The sequence below is a fragment of the Eucalyptus grandis genome, chromosome 4, assembly GCF_016545825.1.
Source record: "Eucalyptus grandis isolate ANBG69807.140 chromosome 4, ASM1654582v1, whole genome shotgun sequence".
Lineage (NCBI taxonomy): Eukaryota > Viridiplantae > Streptophyta > Magnoliopsida > Myrtales > Myrtaceae > Eucalyptus > Eucalyptus grandis.
Genome location: NC_052615.1, coordinates 32761856 through 32775503, shown reverse-complemented (window position 1 = coordinate 32775503; position 13648 = coordinate 32761856). Strand labels below are relative to the sequence as shown.

At 41.5% G+C, this 13648-nt stretch overlaps 3 protein-coding genes across 6 annotated transcripts; 1 reads left to right on the top strand and 2 right to left on the bottom strand.

Annotated features, from left to right (window-relative positions):
• The first annotated feature begins 491 nt into the window (after positions 1-491).
• LOC104441927 (formyltetrahydrofolate deformylase 1, mitochondrial) lies at positions 492-4769 on the top strand. Its single transcript, XM_010055191.3, has 8 exons — positions 492-802; positions 1062-1174; positions 2019-2169; positions 2253-2326; positions 2407-2566; positions 2764-2862; positions 2961-3047; positions 4314-4769. Exons 1-8 carry the CDS (start codon positions 662-664, stop codon positions 4458-4460), a joined length of 972 nt encoding a protein of 323 aa, XP_010053493.1. The 5' UTR covers positions 492-661; the 3' UTR covers positions 4461-4769.
• On the bottom strand, positions 4760-7857 carry LOC104441928 (VAN3-binding protein). Of its 4 annotated transcripts, none has more exons than XM_010055192.3 (8): positions 7581-7857; positions 7256-7414; positions 6676-7049; positions 5899-6313; positions 5631-5801; positions 5451-5500; positions 5305-5362; positions 4760-5217 (listed from the first exon to the last, which is right to left on the bottom strand). In XM_010055192.3, exons 3-8 carry the CDS (start codon positions 6952-6954, stop codon positions 4973-4975), a joined length of 1218 nt encoding a protein of 405 aa, XP_010053494.2. In that variant the 5' UTR covers positions 6955-7049; positions 7256-7414; positions 7581-7857; the 3' UTR covers positions 4760-4972. The 4 variants fall into 4 exon arrangements, with proteins under 4 accessions (XP_010053494.2, XP_010053496.2, XP_018727848.2 ...); XM_010055194.3 differs by having other exon boundaries at positions 6676-7046; XM_018872303.2 differs by lacking the exon at positions 7581-7857 and having other exon boundaries at positions 7256-7547.
• Positions 7858-12214: 4357 nt separating this feature from the next.
• Positions 12215-13351, bottom strand: LOC104441926. Its single transcript, XM_039310899.1, has 2 exons — positions 13268-13351; positions 12215-12652 (listed from the first exon to the last, which is right to left on the bottom strand). The coding sequence occupies exons 1-2, from the start codon at positions 13280-13282 to the stop codon at positions 12215-12217; spliced, it is 453 nt and encodes a 150-aa protein (XP_039166833.1). The 5' UTR covers positions 13283-13351.
• Positions 13352-13648: the final 297 nt, after the last annotated feature.

Below are 13648 nucleotides of genomic sequence, written 5' to 3'. Positions count from 1 at the left end.
GTCATCTCAACCATTAATCAATGGAAAAGAGCTTTGAAACTTATCTATTGAAATAACAATTGAATTAAGTGAAAAGCTAAATAAGAAGGTATGCATGTAAAGAGGGGAGCTTTAATCTATCACTCAAAATGCAAATGGATGAGCTAGAACGCACTTGAATATACTTGAGATATGATAGTTAAGCCAAGAGCGAACTGCTTTTTTTTTCCCCCGTTTTCACCGAAAAACTGCTTTTCGTTTTGCCGATCCAAAATTCGTTAAGAAAAAGCTCCATCTTTTTATCAAAGCAGGATGAAAATTTCCAAGTCCACCGGACCCATATCCCCAGACTTGGGATTTCTTGCCTTCTCTGATTCGCCCCACCAGTCCACGTGGCAAGACCAGATCCCCGGGACCTCGTCCGACCACCCACCCCAACGTTGTCGTCTCTCGAATTTTGCAATGGAAACAGATGTGGCAATTTTCATCCTCAAGCGTATATATACATATACATATGCATTTTCTCCACCGGATAAGCGTCTCCATGAGATTTGAGTGATGCCCACATATGGCAGCTCCAGCCACTCGTCATAGGTAACGCGCTCCACCCGAAAGGAACCACCTTTTCCGCGGTGGCGGCTGGCGGGTCATCGCCGCCGGACATTGTGTGCAGGGAGAGAGAATGGCGTTCGCGAAGAGAGGGGCTCAAGTTCTGGGAGTAATTGCTAACGGGTCCTTCAAGTCCTCGAGATTCGCTGGGCGGTCCCTCGATTCGAGGCCTTTCACTTCTCTCGCCCACGGAGTCCACGTTTTCCATTGCCCCGTGAGTTTCAGTTCAATCCGTCCAATTTCTTCTTACCCGCGAGCTCTTTTTGATCAGTTTTCTCATCGTTTTCAGTTTACGGAAGAAGGGTCCTGCCCTTTTTCTTGTTTTGCATTCTGATATTTTGATGTGGTTCGTGCACTGGACCATTTCTTTGAGATGTGTCGTGGACTCTTGATTGTTTGGTGATGGTTTTTGTGCTTGCTGAATTGGGTATTGAGTTAGGAGTGCGGAGCTTGATGGCTGATGAATGTAACAGGATGATGTTGGAATCGTCGCGAAGCTATCGGATTGTATCGCTTCCAGAGGCGGGAATATACTGGGGGCAGATGTTTTTGTGCCCGAAAATGAGAATGTCTTTTATTCCAGAAGGTATATGTCTTGTTAATTTAGTGTTTCTCTTTTATACATCCTGTGCTGTTGCTTTTCTCTTCTTTGTCATTGGGTTCTGGTGAAGTGTTAAACTGTTGTGGCCAAAAAAGAAAAGAAAGAAGCGTTAAATTGTTTGTTACATCGCCACAGTGAATGAGTAAATTAGATCTTTGTGATGTGAGTGGAATGAAAAGTGCAAGTTTTTTATGCAGATGATTCTTGGTTTGCCTATTCTAATGCATGCGAATCTGTGAGTATGGAGCAAAGTTATTTACAATTAAATCAGATTCAAAGTACCTTCTTTCTATTATGGCTAGGCTACCCCTCTCTAGGTCTCTAAGTCACTTTAGAAGATGGGATGGTTGCTGGTTAATCATGTAATATGTGTGGGTTATGTTTGGAGGCTGATGATGGGTGTTTCTAACATCTTTCCTGCTAGGTACCATCTGTTTTAATTATCACTTGAGTATCTTTGTAATCGAATATTAAATTGTTAATGCAACATCACTGCAATGAATCAAGTAAATTAGTTCTTTGGGATCTGGATGCAAATACAAGATTTTCTGCAAATGATCCTCAGTTTGTTCATTCTGATACACATAGATCTGCAAGGATGGAGCAAAATTATTCACGACTCTTTAGAGCACTGTATTTTCTCTGAGTCTCTATAATCAGTTTAAATTGGAGATTAAATGGTTGTTGGTTTATCGTGTAACATGTGGAGATATGCCTTTAGGCTCATTGCAATTGTGCTTATTATCATTTTTGATAGGCACTATATGTATTGATTATCATTTCTTGGATTCTGAGCACCTTCGCATTTTTTCTTCCCCAAACTTAATAGTGAGTTCATTTTTGACCCGATTAAGTGGCCACGGGGGCAAATGGATGAGGACTTTCTCCAATTGTCCAAGAAGTTCAATGCAATGAAATCAGTCGTCCGTGTTCCGATTTTAGATCCCAAGTACAAGATTGCCGTGCTTGTTTCGAAGCAGGTTTGTAGTACGAGACTAATCATCTCTATCTTTTGTTTTGGTCTGCATATCTTCTTATTTGGTGTATATTGATCAAATTGCAGGGCCATTGCCTGGTTGATTTATTACATGGATGGCAGGATGGGAGACTTCCTGTGGAAATAACTTGTGTGATAAGGTGAATCTCTCGTCTATGTCTGACCATATTTGCACGGCTGTTTCAAAAAGTTGACTTAATGAGGTAGTTTTCTTGAATAGTAACCACAACAGAGGCCCAAACACCCATGTGATGCGATTCCTGGAAAGGCATGGCATTCCATATCACTATTTGCAGACGACCAAAGAGAACCAGAGAGAGGAAGAGATGTTGGAGTTGGTCCAGAACACTGACTTTTTAGTACTTGCCAGGTATATGCAGGTAAACAAGCTTCCGTATTGTCATTTATCATTGTACTGAAGTTAAAGTAGAAAGTATCTCTCTGTGGATGATTTTGTTATTTGATTTGCAATTGAAATAACATGCTTTTCTCCTTTTATTCATCATTCCAGAAACACTTGTTAATGTTATTGTCCTTTTTTAGTCACTGCTAAAGGGCAGCTGAATCTTTTTCTCAGGTACTCTCTGGAAAATTTTTGAGAAGCTATGGGAAGGATATAATTAACATTCACCATGGCCTTTTACCATCATTTAAAGGAGGAAATCCATCTAAGCAGGTTAAAATTTTTTTACTCAGAGCTATATGATTTTCAATTATTTCATAGTTTCATTTTCTGTTTTTAGCTATTCCTTGATATGCTTACTAAAATGTCAGGCTTTTGATGCGGGTGTCAAATTAATTGGAGCAACAAGTCACTTTGTGACAGAAGAACTTGATGCAGGGCCCATTATTGAGCAAATGGTAAGCGCTAACTTTCTGCCCCTGGTATGGTTTTTGCATCCATATATTCTTTAGTAGACTCGACAGATTAAGGTTCATGCCGACTAATACTTTCTTGTGTTCAGAAGGACTTTAATGTGGGCAAAATAGGCACTCGGTCTCCCCTTAATTACCTGAAGTCTGTATACACATAGGTTTCTATGGATGTCAGTAGTATATTATCAACTGAATCTCGAGTCCATTTTGCCTTCTGCTTTATTTTTAATTTTTTTTTTTTTTTTGGTGCCTATGATTTCTCCTCCATATGACAGTGTTTTGATCTTTTTCAAGTAAAACCTATCAAATATAAGGGACAATCCCTAGAGACTTCATTAGCCTCTCAGCTTGCTTTTGATGCCAAGTATAATCATCTTAATGATTCTGTGTTTTGCTTGAACCGAACACTAGTCATGAAGTCTTTGAACGAAGCAGAATGGAACTTTACATGGCCGGTCTCTGCAGTTATTATCCAAGACCTTGAGCATATTATGAGTAGAGAAGCACTGAGTTTGAGCATGTCTAGATGTTAAATATGGAGATCCAAGATCTCTATGTTTGTTGCTCGTAGAATTTTCTCATTGGGTTATAGAGATCCTCAGTATTACCTATGATCTTAAAATTTTCAGATAATGCCATGTTCGACATTTGCTTTAAGATCTTCATTTTCTGTTCCCTTCTTCTTTGGTCAAAGAAAGAAGGATTTGGAAGGAAACTGAGGACTTGCTTATGGAGGGAAAATATTTTTTTTAGCCCACGAGGTTGGCTGAGTGTTCAAGCAATAGACATGTGCCTGTGCATTAGATACAAAACACCAGTTTGATTGTGCACGGTATCAAGTACAAGCAACCGCACAGTCGAACCTACCCGCCTGTGCTTTGGCCTGTTTATTACCTGCCATAGCCAGTACTTGATGTTATTTAGAATATCTCATGGTGTGAGGTTTTCTTACTGGAAATGAGAATTGTGATTTATTTTCCTTAATTTGATCGTCTTCATGGGCAATCAGCTCTGTCTGTCAGCTTTGGCTGTTATGTTGTGTTAAAGATCAATAATGATTTTTGTCATGCCTTCAGATTATATTTGTTTGCTTATGTCAATCTAAGACATTTTTGTCCACAAACTATGTCTAAAAGACTCAATCCACTTCTTGTCCAAAAAATTCTTCATTTAATGAATCTCGCTTTCTAATAACTTGTTGGACCTTTTCAATTGTAAGCTGGCTGTAATATTTCTTCTCTCTAATTGCAGGTTGAGAGGGTATCTCACAGAGATAACTTGCATAGTTTTGTGCAGAAGTCAGAGAACCTCGAGAAACAATGTCTTTCGAAGGCGATAAAATCATACTGTGAACTGCGAGTATTACCTTATGAGAAGAATAAGACTGTTGTATTTTGACAAGGGGAGGCACAATTCATGGAAACTGCAATGCCTGTGCACAATTACGCACGAGTGTTCATTATGACAGACATCTAATCCTGCGAAGAGTACTAGAGATATCTCCACATCTGTTGCCATCACTACACTTGCTTTTGCAATTCACTTGGATGAAAATTGAGTGAAGCTGATCTGTAAATTCATTCTTGCTGTGAGATCTATATGTAAAAGCTGCTTATTTTCGTCTTGAGAAGTACTGTCATCGAGATTTCATTTTGTGTCATAAGAGGAATGTAAAAGCAAAAGGCAATACCAAAAAGTGTTTCTTAATATCATGCTCCTGAAAAATACCCAAGTACAGTGTTCAAAGCTTGTTTGGACAGTTATCTTGCTTTTTCTGCATGTATTAGGACAACGGAAGAAGGGGAAAAGATATTTACTGTCAAAAGATAAACAGGCATTGGATTCAGACTCCTGATTTCATTAATGGAGTTTCTTCATGTCCTGTTACTGAAACAGACACCATCAAAAATTCATATGCTGATGCTTTGACTGATGTTTAGAAGCTCTGGAGAGACCTCAGTAGCTTCAACCCAGTTACCGTGACGAAGCAGGTTGTAAATCGCATCAACCCATCTCTGCTTGTGGGCCTTATTCTTGCACTTGAACTCTAGAAAACCCTGTGCAGTTCTGAGACCAAAGAAGACTTCTTCGGGGTTGTCTCTTTCTTTCCTGTATGGCCAGGCGGAATTCTCATCGCATAATCCATAAACTATGCCTGGTAACGGTATAGAAGTGTCAGAAATCGAGTTGACAATGGCGGATGTATGCAAATGGAAAAAGCTAGAAATTCTAAGGTACTAACATTTACTGTTGGTCGAGAATGCTCCTCGAATGTGCTTGCTTTTCAGCTTCAGAATGACCTGACAATGTGCATAGAGTTTTTAGTGCCATTTCTTCTTTCTTTTCATAAGTTTCTCCGTCAACTTCGCAGTAGAGAAAGCTATTTACCTGGGACTTTTTGTTAATGTACACAGAAGCATGCTTCATTTGAAATAATCCTGAAAAAATTCAATGGAAGGCAAACCAAAGCTCAAGATTAATAATGGAAATGGATCATAGCATTAAGTCAAACCGTTGGTTTGGCTTTATACAGTGAAGCTACTATCCTCCTCCAGGTAATAATATTACCTTTTGTTGTGTGCAGCCAAAGTTCACCTTCGCAGGGAGTGCTGCTTTCTTCGATGTGGCTGCGAAGAGTCATGTGTGTTTCTGCCATTCCCCTATCATAGGGACTTATCGCAGCATTCCTCCTTGCTTCGTTTCTCCTTCTTACTTTCAGCGCCGCTTCTCCTCTCAAAGCTGAAGCAAGGTAGAGCCAAATTCAGCTAAACATCACCACTTTGTGCACTGATTTACATGAACTTCAATGGTACATAAAACCTATTGATTGCAGTACCAGTAGCGGCGGCGGCTGTGAGAGTCATGAGATCTCCCGCACTATGAATGTCCACAGCTGATTGGACAACAGTTGCCACTCGATCATGCTCAGCTCCGGCTAGTTCAGCTAGTTCGACGCAATGTGATGCTAGTAGTTCTGTGGCCGAGGCCAAAGCCACACTCATCTTTGAATCCGAATTGGAGCTTTGCGCCGCAGCTGCAGCAGCCAAACCGGCAGCTAGCCCTGCAATAGAAACAGCCGAATGCACATGGGCGTTTTCCATGCGCAGGCTCTCTTTCTTCTTCATCGTGCTCCTATCATGCTCCTTATGACCATGGTGGTGGTGGTGGTGGTGGTGGTGGAGGTGGTGGTGGAACCATTTCCCAAAAGACCCCGTCCTCTTACCATGAGCTGAATTGATAACCTTCGCTGCCTGTACAAAAAAATGCGAGTCAGCAGGATTGCTCGGTACAATTTGTAAGCCAACAATATTTCAGACCAAAGCCAAAGTGAATCATTTGAACCCCAGGAAACGTCGATTGGCAGAGTGTAATTTCTGTTTGGACCACATGTATAAGTACAGACTTTTCACGTGCAGAAGTCGAAGCATGCTTGACAATTCAAGCGAGAGCTATCAGAGAGAATGGAAATCTCTTTTCGCTGCAGATCGAATGGGCTTTGGTTTTGTGTTTCTTGAACACCCTCCTAACTCGTAAGCCGCTGTCTTATCCTCTATACAGAATCATGAATGCGAATCATGACTGCGGAGACAAAAGAAGGGAAACTGTGACTCACAAGAAGTTGAGGAGCAGCAGGTGCCTGTGGCTGGGGACATGTATTGAGGTTCTTGTCATGTATCGTGTGAATGTCGTTCCTTTTGTGAGCCAGAGCTTTTGCAACCTCCGATGGCGAAAGGCTCCACGACCTCGACAAGAACTCCATCGGCTCCTTCGGCGTCTGTGGCTGAGGGACCGATGGCAACGGAGAAGCTCCTTTCATTTCCTCATCCTCTTCCACATTTTCCAGCTTGAGGGAAGAGTTGAACTTCCAACTGAAGTGACGCACACTATCCATAACAATTCCTGAAAGTTATTCCTTTCTGTTTGCCTTTCTTCTGAGAACCATATAGCTTTCGCCAAGTGCAGTTCAGACTACTTCAGCCACTCCTGCTGCAACAAGGTAAAAAGCCGACTGAATTCAGCGCTCGGCGAAAAAGGGTAAACTTCATTAAAAGAAACTTCTCATCAAACAGAGATTTGCCGAACACCCAGCTGCGAAACTTCGACTTACGGAGCCAAACAAAATTCAGAAGTAGAAAGACAAGCAAAGTACTCAAGTGACACCTTATGCTTCGCATGTGAAAGTTGAGCCTAACCTGATTTAGAAAAAGGAGACTCCTTTTCAGACAAGAGACATGAAATGGTCCTCGCAGAAGTATTAACCAAGTGGCTTCTCAGCTCTCCCTCGTGTCACGCACAATCTCTCAAAGCAAAGAAAGGGGCTCAACCTTTATATATCCCTAAACGAACATGGCCTGAAGCGGGGGACGAAGGAACAGATCAGCAGGAGAAAACAAATCAATTTTCTCGTGCTTTGAAATGGTCCAAGATTAAACTGTATAAACCAGACAAAACCCGCCTCGCGAAACGCGAAACGGGCGATTAAAATTCCAAATCGAGGAACATAAACAAAGGACGCACCCAGGATTAGCGGAGGCTGTTTCGTCACGACGTTCCATCACAGAACATTGTATATTATTGCAAGAAACAGACAATTCGGAGTGCACGACGCTTCGCGGGTAACGAGATCGACGACTTTCGGTGGATTGGGTCCGTATTTCCCAAAAGAGTGCGTGCAATGCCGACCAAAAGTCACCGTGCATGAACCTCATCGAGTGGCCGGCCGAACCGCCGAGAGAGATTTCTCTTTCGTTTTACGCGCTCTCGGAACGAGCAGCGGGAATGTTAATTTCTTTCTCGACACGATCTGGAGAGTAGCGTACCCGAAATACTTAAAAATTTCACCCGGGCGGCCTCGGGGGACCGATCCTTAACATCTGTTCATTTCGACCCTAAAGAGGAAAAACTAATGATGATCCCATCTTTTGACGTGTTATCCTAGGGACTAGCAGCCCTGTTGGCTTTTCACCTTGCACTGTTCGTGCAGAGTTTAACGAGCCAGGGACACTTTCCTCACTCGGCACGAGCGCTGAGTGGCGTGCTCTTGTGCATCGCGGGCACGTACGGCATCGAGAATCCAATGCCTTATATGTCACGGGAACAAATGCTGTGTCTTTGTATGGCGTTGAACAAGCACGTTCGAGGAAATTAAGATTCTTGATAAGAAGTCGACGTCGACGCCTTAACAACCAAAAACAAACCCCACGAAGAGACGAGCCAATGTGTTGATTACATGTTCCTTATGGTGGATTATCAGTCTTAACCTTGTCAAATTAGTCCAAAGCATGATCTCTTCAAAGCTAAGGGGTTGGAAGTTTGGTGAAGTGTTGAGGGCAGTTTTTGAAGGAGTAGATAGATGTTAGTTGTCTTCCTTTTTCCTCAACCTGATTTGTTAGGCTTTAGTTGCATCATTCCATTCTAGCTTATAATTTATAGGTAGGTAGACCGAGGCTGATTGATCTCGCCCTTTGTGAGTGCTCTTATAATTTACAGAGAAGCATTGATTTGAGATATTAAAGTTGTGTGCACGCTAAAGGAAAAATGTGGGGAATGCCATAGCTTTTTGCTAAATTTACTAGGCTAGTAAGGTTTCAGGATAGATCAATCATTTATGGCTCGAAATTCAAATACTCGGAGCAAGTGAGCGCGAGCCGAACCCCTCTTTTTTTCGTTATTACTAAGGTAAATCAATATGTAAAGTTAGTGAATAAAAGAGGGCTTTCCCAGCAAGACAAGGTAAAAGAGAGGAAAGCTAACTTTTCAAAATATACTTTATGCAACAGACAAGGTTAGCTTTCTGGCCGATTTTTGAGGTCTACTATTGCTTCACAAGAATATTCACCATTCCGGATTACTCTCGGAATGGCTTCATCTAGTGTCATCTTCTCTACCGTGAAAAAGGGCAAAAAGAAAAGGTGAACATTTGATAAAGAGATGGCATGATTGATCCCACGAACGTGTCCACTTCACTCGCATGTGCACTGGCACTCCCCTCTTTCTTTCCCCCCACCATGGCTTCCTATCACTTTTCGATAAAAAGAAGCATCTTCCTTTATACGAGCCTTTTATCTGTCTTTTCAAATCCGAGGCTAAATTCCCATCTCTTCTTTTCAATCTTTCGAGGGCACCGAGGAAAAGTTGGTCCCGACTGTAATTATGGTTCCGTGAGACTTCTCCTCCTGATTCGACATTTCCACCCTCGTTCATTCTGCTTTTCAGCTTTGAAGCTCGGATTCATTCGAAAGAAGGAGAATGGGATCTGATCGCGGATTAGTTTATTAGAAGATAGACCAGAGCTTCTGCTATACACTTGCTCCTCTAGCTGAACACAATTCAATGTAGCTTTAATTTTTCCAGTTCGGTTGATTATACACGTTCTATACTGATCTCATGCTTGTGCTTTTCGTGAGTATTAAAATTATCAATTTCCAGTTCGGTTGATTATACACGTTCTATACTGATCTCATGCTTGTGCTTTTCGTGAGTATTAAAATTATCAATTTCCTTTGGTGCTACGGAGAACTGGTTTAGATTTCTTAATTGTAAAAGTTAAAGTTATAGGCTACGCTATATACAAAGCTAAATTGATAAGAGAACTTCTAATTTTTGTTTTATTTTAAATGTACCACGTATGGGAATAGATATCAACCAGGGCTCTCACCAACTGTAGACGAAGTCACACGACCTTTTTTGATCCATTACAGGAGTTGGCGGCTCTCATAAATGAGAGTTGTACAATCGGAGTGTGGCACCCCTGAATGGCCCCCAATCCGTTAGGATCACCACATTGTTTCCTCTACCCGGATATCCCTTTTCTTTATCAATGGACCGCTGAGAAGTCATATGGGGTTCTTTCATATACTTGATTGGTCCCTGCGCAAAAGTATGGCGGAAACGTATCCAATAACTCCTTTTCCTATATTCAGAAACGATGCACACTAACTAAACATTTTATAAGTTAAAGCCGAATACTTTTATTCACATAACTAGATGGACATCACGGGTCTGTATATCAAAATATCAAGGTTTTCTATACTCGGCTATATTTCAAAAGATAATCAACATCTTTTCCAATAGTCGTATACTTAAAGTTTATCGATCAGTGTCGGTGTCCAAAAGTTTCTTCCTTTGCTGTCCTCCTCATTGTGGTTACTCCACACTACTCGGTCACCGGTTGTCATCTTCTTGTCTAATCTGAAATGTTAGTCCCCAAAAAGGGGTGAGTACAACCACCCAGCAGTTGAAGATCTACCAAGCTATACTATGCAAGCAATCACAATCCAAGTCCATGCAAGATAGATAAAACAGGTAATCAAAGAAAGAGTATGCATCAGATCGATAAGACTTTTGAAAAGCAATGGCAATGCAATTTCAAATTCATAATGTATCATTTCAGTCACACACGTCCCGATTATAGGGCCAAACTATTAGGACACGTCCCATTCCATGCCATACAATTTAGTCTCATAACCAGACCACACACACACTTAATAGAGCCATCAGTTTTAATATTCAAAAGGTTTCACCCCCCACAGGACCAATATTTGCGTCCTTTTGGGCATTCGCACCCAATCCTGGTGTCGCGAAAGCCTCCGGCACACACCTCCGTGCATCTCGCACCCCACCTGGCATCACGAGGAATCCCTGGGGCTCACCATGAAATGGTTACCCCTGCCATCTGGAATTACGTACCGACATACCACCGGGCCTCTCCCGGAATTATGTACCGATATACCACTGGGCATCCCGAAACTCCCGGGGACCCTCTGGGCATGTATTCAAAATACAACCAGGCATCCAAAGGGCATCGACTCATTCGAACCTTTGGGCATCCCGACTCTCGGGGCATCGTTGACCCGAGGGTGCAACGGTAACATTAACATCTTAAATTATTTCAATACCAAAACACTTTCAATGCAAAGCCATTAGAAATCCCATGAGTTTTCATTGAAATCTCAGCCATGGTACATCAACCAAGTTATTTCAGTGCCAAACCATTTTCAAAACAACAATGACGGGTTTTAAAATCATATACCAAAGCATTTTCGAATTACCAATGAACGAAACTCAGCAATGAAAACAGAAAAGCCCGTAGGTCTACTCCCATGGCTAATCTCCAAATGTATTTCAAAATCATATGCAATTTCTTAAACCATGCTTGCAACTTTTGTCCAAAATTAAAAAGAGTTATCAAAACAAACAACTTGAATTCGACACATTGGTAAGTTTAAACTCCACTCCTGACTTCATGATTTTATAATAAGTCCACGTCCAAGTTCGAGATTTCGAGAGCGCCAAAACCTTTTCTTTTCTTTTCTTTTAAAATGTTGATGAACGGCGCCTCGGTTTATACAAAACTTCCAGCGAGGGTCGGGAGGTTTTTCCACATCAATTCATTGCTAAACTTTGTTCAAAAGCGATAACTAAGTTTAAAACTCGTATAGTAAATCGAAATACCTTGCGATCTTTGTAACACTTGAAACCGGTGCCATAGTAAATAGAGTTTCAAAACACAAGTCAGGAGGTTTTCTTTTCCAAAATCGAAAACAATGGCCGAATTCCTCAAGATTTTATAGTCGCCAAAAAAAAAAAATTGTTTTGGTTGAAATTCAAAGAAATCAAACACATGCATGCACAATCCGAGCAATCCATCCATTTTTCAACCTCAAAACAGTCTCGATTTCTCAATAAGCCATAAATCAAGCACATGCATGAGAAATTCGAACACTTCATCAATCGCTCAACCTCAAAACAGTCTTGGTTGCTCAATAAATCATCATTCAGCATTTAAAATCCAACAATCCAACCTACCAATGCACTTTTTAGGACAGCAACAGTAGGGGTGAGCGGTTCCCGGTTCCTTACAGGTTCCTAATTTTTTGGAACCTGGAACCTACCCGTCAAAACCTAGAACCTAGAACTTACCCTGTCACAGGTTCCGGGGTCGGTTCCAAGTTCCAACAGGTTCTTTTTTCTCTTTTTTTTTTGTTTTATTTTTAGTTTAAAAAAACGATAATGAACACGGTACACATTTACATAAATGATTAGCAAAATTAGGATCCCTTGGTTAGGAAAATTGTCTAAATAATATACAAAATTGACTAGGTGAAACATACCATGCAAAAGAGCAATGAGAAGTTGCCTCCGTTATATAGTCATATAAGGAGCTTCTCATCTTTTGAGTAGTAATATGCACGAAGTGGAATGACATTCAGATGCTGTCCTACCCTCTGCACGTTCTCCATTTGCTGCTCAAACTCTCGTTTCTCCGCCACCACTTCCTTCAGCCTTTTCACCACCGACTGTTGATAGTGAGGGCTGCACTTGAAAAGCTCCCAACATACTTGCGTATTCAGCAGGGCATTCTTGCCGAAGAAGATGGCAAGATAACAGAGGTTAATATCAGGAATCTTGGGTTGACAAAGAAGAGCAACTTGTTGGAGAGGTTGCTGAAGACAGCTGAGGAAGACAATGATAAGTTCTTGTTGAAGCTTAAGCAAAGGATTGAGATGGTTAGGCATTTGAATACCCCAATCAACTGATGCGCGAGAAATGGAAAAATATTTTAACGCACTTCTAATCCAGCTTTGCACCTACAGAGAAGTTAAAATAAATGAGGTTCAGTGGATTAACATTAAAGGAAAAAGTAGTAGCTAATTGTAAAACTATCAAAAAACAATTGTTGTTTTTATTGGCACTCAAAAGGAGATACTTTTGAGCTCCTAGAATGGTTATAGTTGATGTTGATGGAACGTTTTTCACTTAGACCAACTAACTTTCCAGCATCAAACACCATAATAAGATGAACATGCTTTTTTAACAATCATTTTCAAAGAAACAAGCAGAGCCAACAAAAAAACAAGCAAAATTTTCATGTTGTGCTTATAGATAGCCGCCAATGTGATCAATATCAAACATCATGAAGAAACTACACTATCCCACGCAGTGAGCAAATCGAATCCTCATTCAAAAGTCCCCCAAATATCAGCACAAAAGATTCTCTCCACAGCTCAACATCAGCCACAATAGAGAGAAGGTGCCCAACAATTCGTCAACAGTTGTGCAACACTTCCCATAATTCAACCACAGCTCTCACTAAGCAGCACGAACAATATCAATCTCCACGCAACATAACCAATCTAGACCCTAAAGTGGATTCCACATAAATCCCAATTCCCAAGGAGAAGCCGAAAGAACATAAAACTCACCCATCTTGCGAACATTAACCTTCCGCTTATTGGGTGAGGTTGAGCAGCGCATCATTCGCCTCGCGAGCCGCTCTCTTCGCCAAGTTGGTCTCGATGCCTCTTCCCCTCGCGTGTGCGCCAAGTAGTTCCCCTCGTTGTTGTGCAGGCGTCAAGCAAAGCTTACACTCAGAATCGCAACCACCGAAACAAGCTAGTGTCGTCGTCGGCCTCATAAAAACATCAAATTGACGCGAAAGCCCGCCTCTGGGGATCGATGCGAGGGGGAAAGGAAGGGGAAGTCCGAACCTTAGAGGTGGTTGTGCATGAAGTAGGGTCCTTGGCGAGATTGATGGTCTCGAGGCGCGGCGGCGAGGCGCTCACGGCGGTCAATGGCTTCGTTCT

Bases quoted from the DNA above. Each gene is read 5' to 3' on its own strand.
- LOC104441927 (XM_010055191.3), top strand. From the start codon at position 662: ATGGCGTTCGCGAAGAGAGGGGCTCAAGTTCTGGGAGTAATTGCTAAC. The intron at 2,567-2,763 runs GTAAACAAGCTT...TCTTTTTCTCAG, and splicing joins TACTTGCCAGGTATATGCAG to GTACTCTCTGGAAAATTTTT. The intron at 3,048-4,313 runs GTAAGCGCTAAC...CTCTAATTGCAG, and splicing joins GGCCCATTATTGAGCAAATG to GTTGAGAGGGTATCTCACAG.
- LOC104441928 (XM_010055192.3), bottom strand. From the start codon at position 6,954: ATGGATAGTGTGCGTCACTTCAGTTGGAAGTTCAACTCTTCCCTCAAG. The intron at 6,314-6,675 runs GTGAGTCACAGT...TTTTTTGTACAG, and splicing joins CTGCTGCTCCTCAACTTCTT to GCAGCGAAGGTTATCAATTC. The intron at 5,218-5,304 runs GTTAGTACCTTA...TACCGTTACCAG, and splicing joins ATTCTCGACCAACAGTAAAT to GCATAGTTTATGGATTATGC.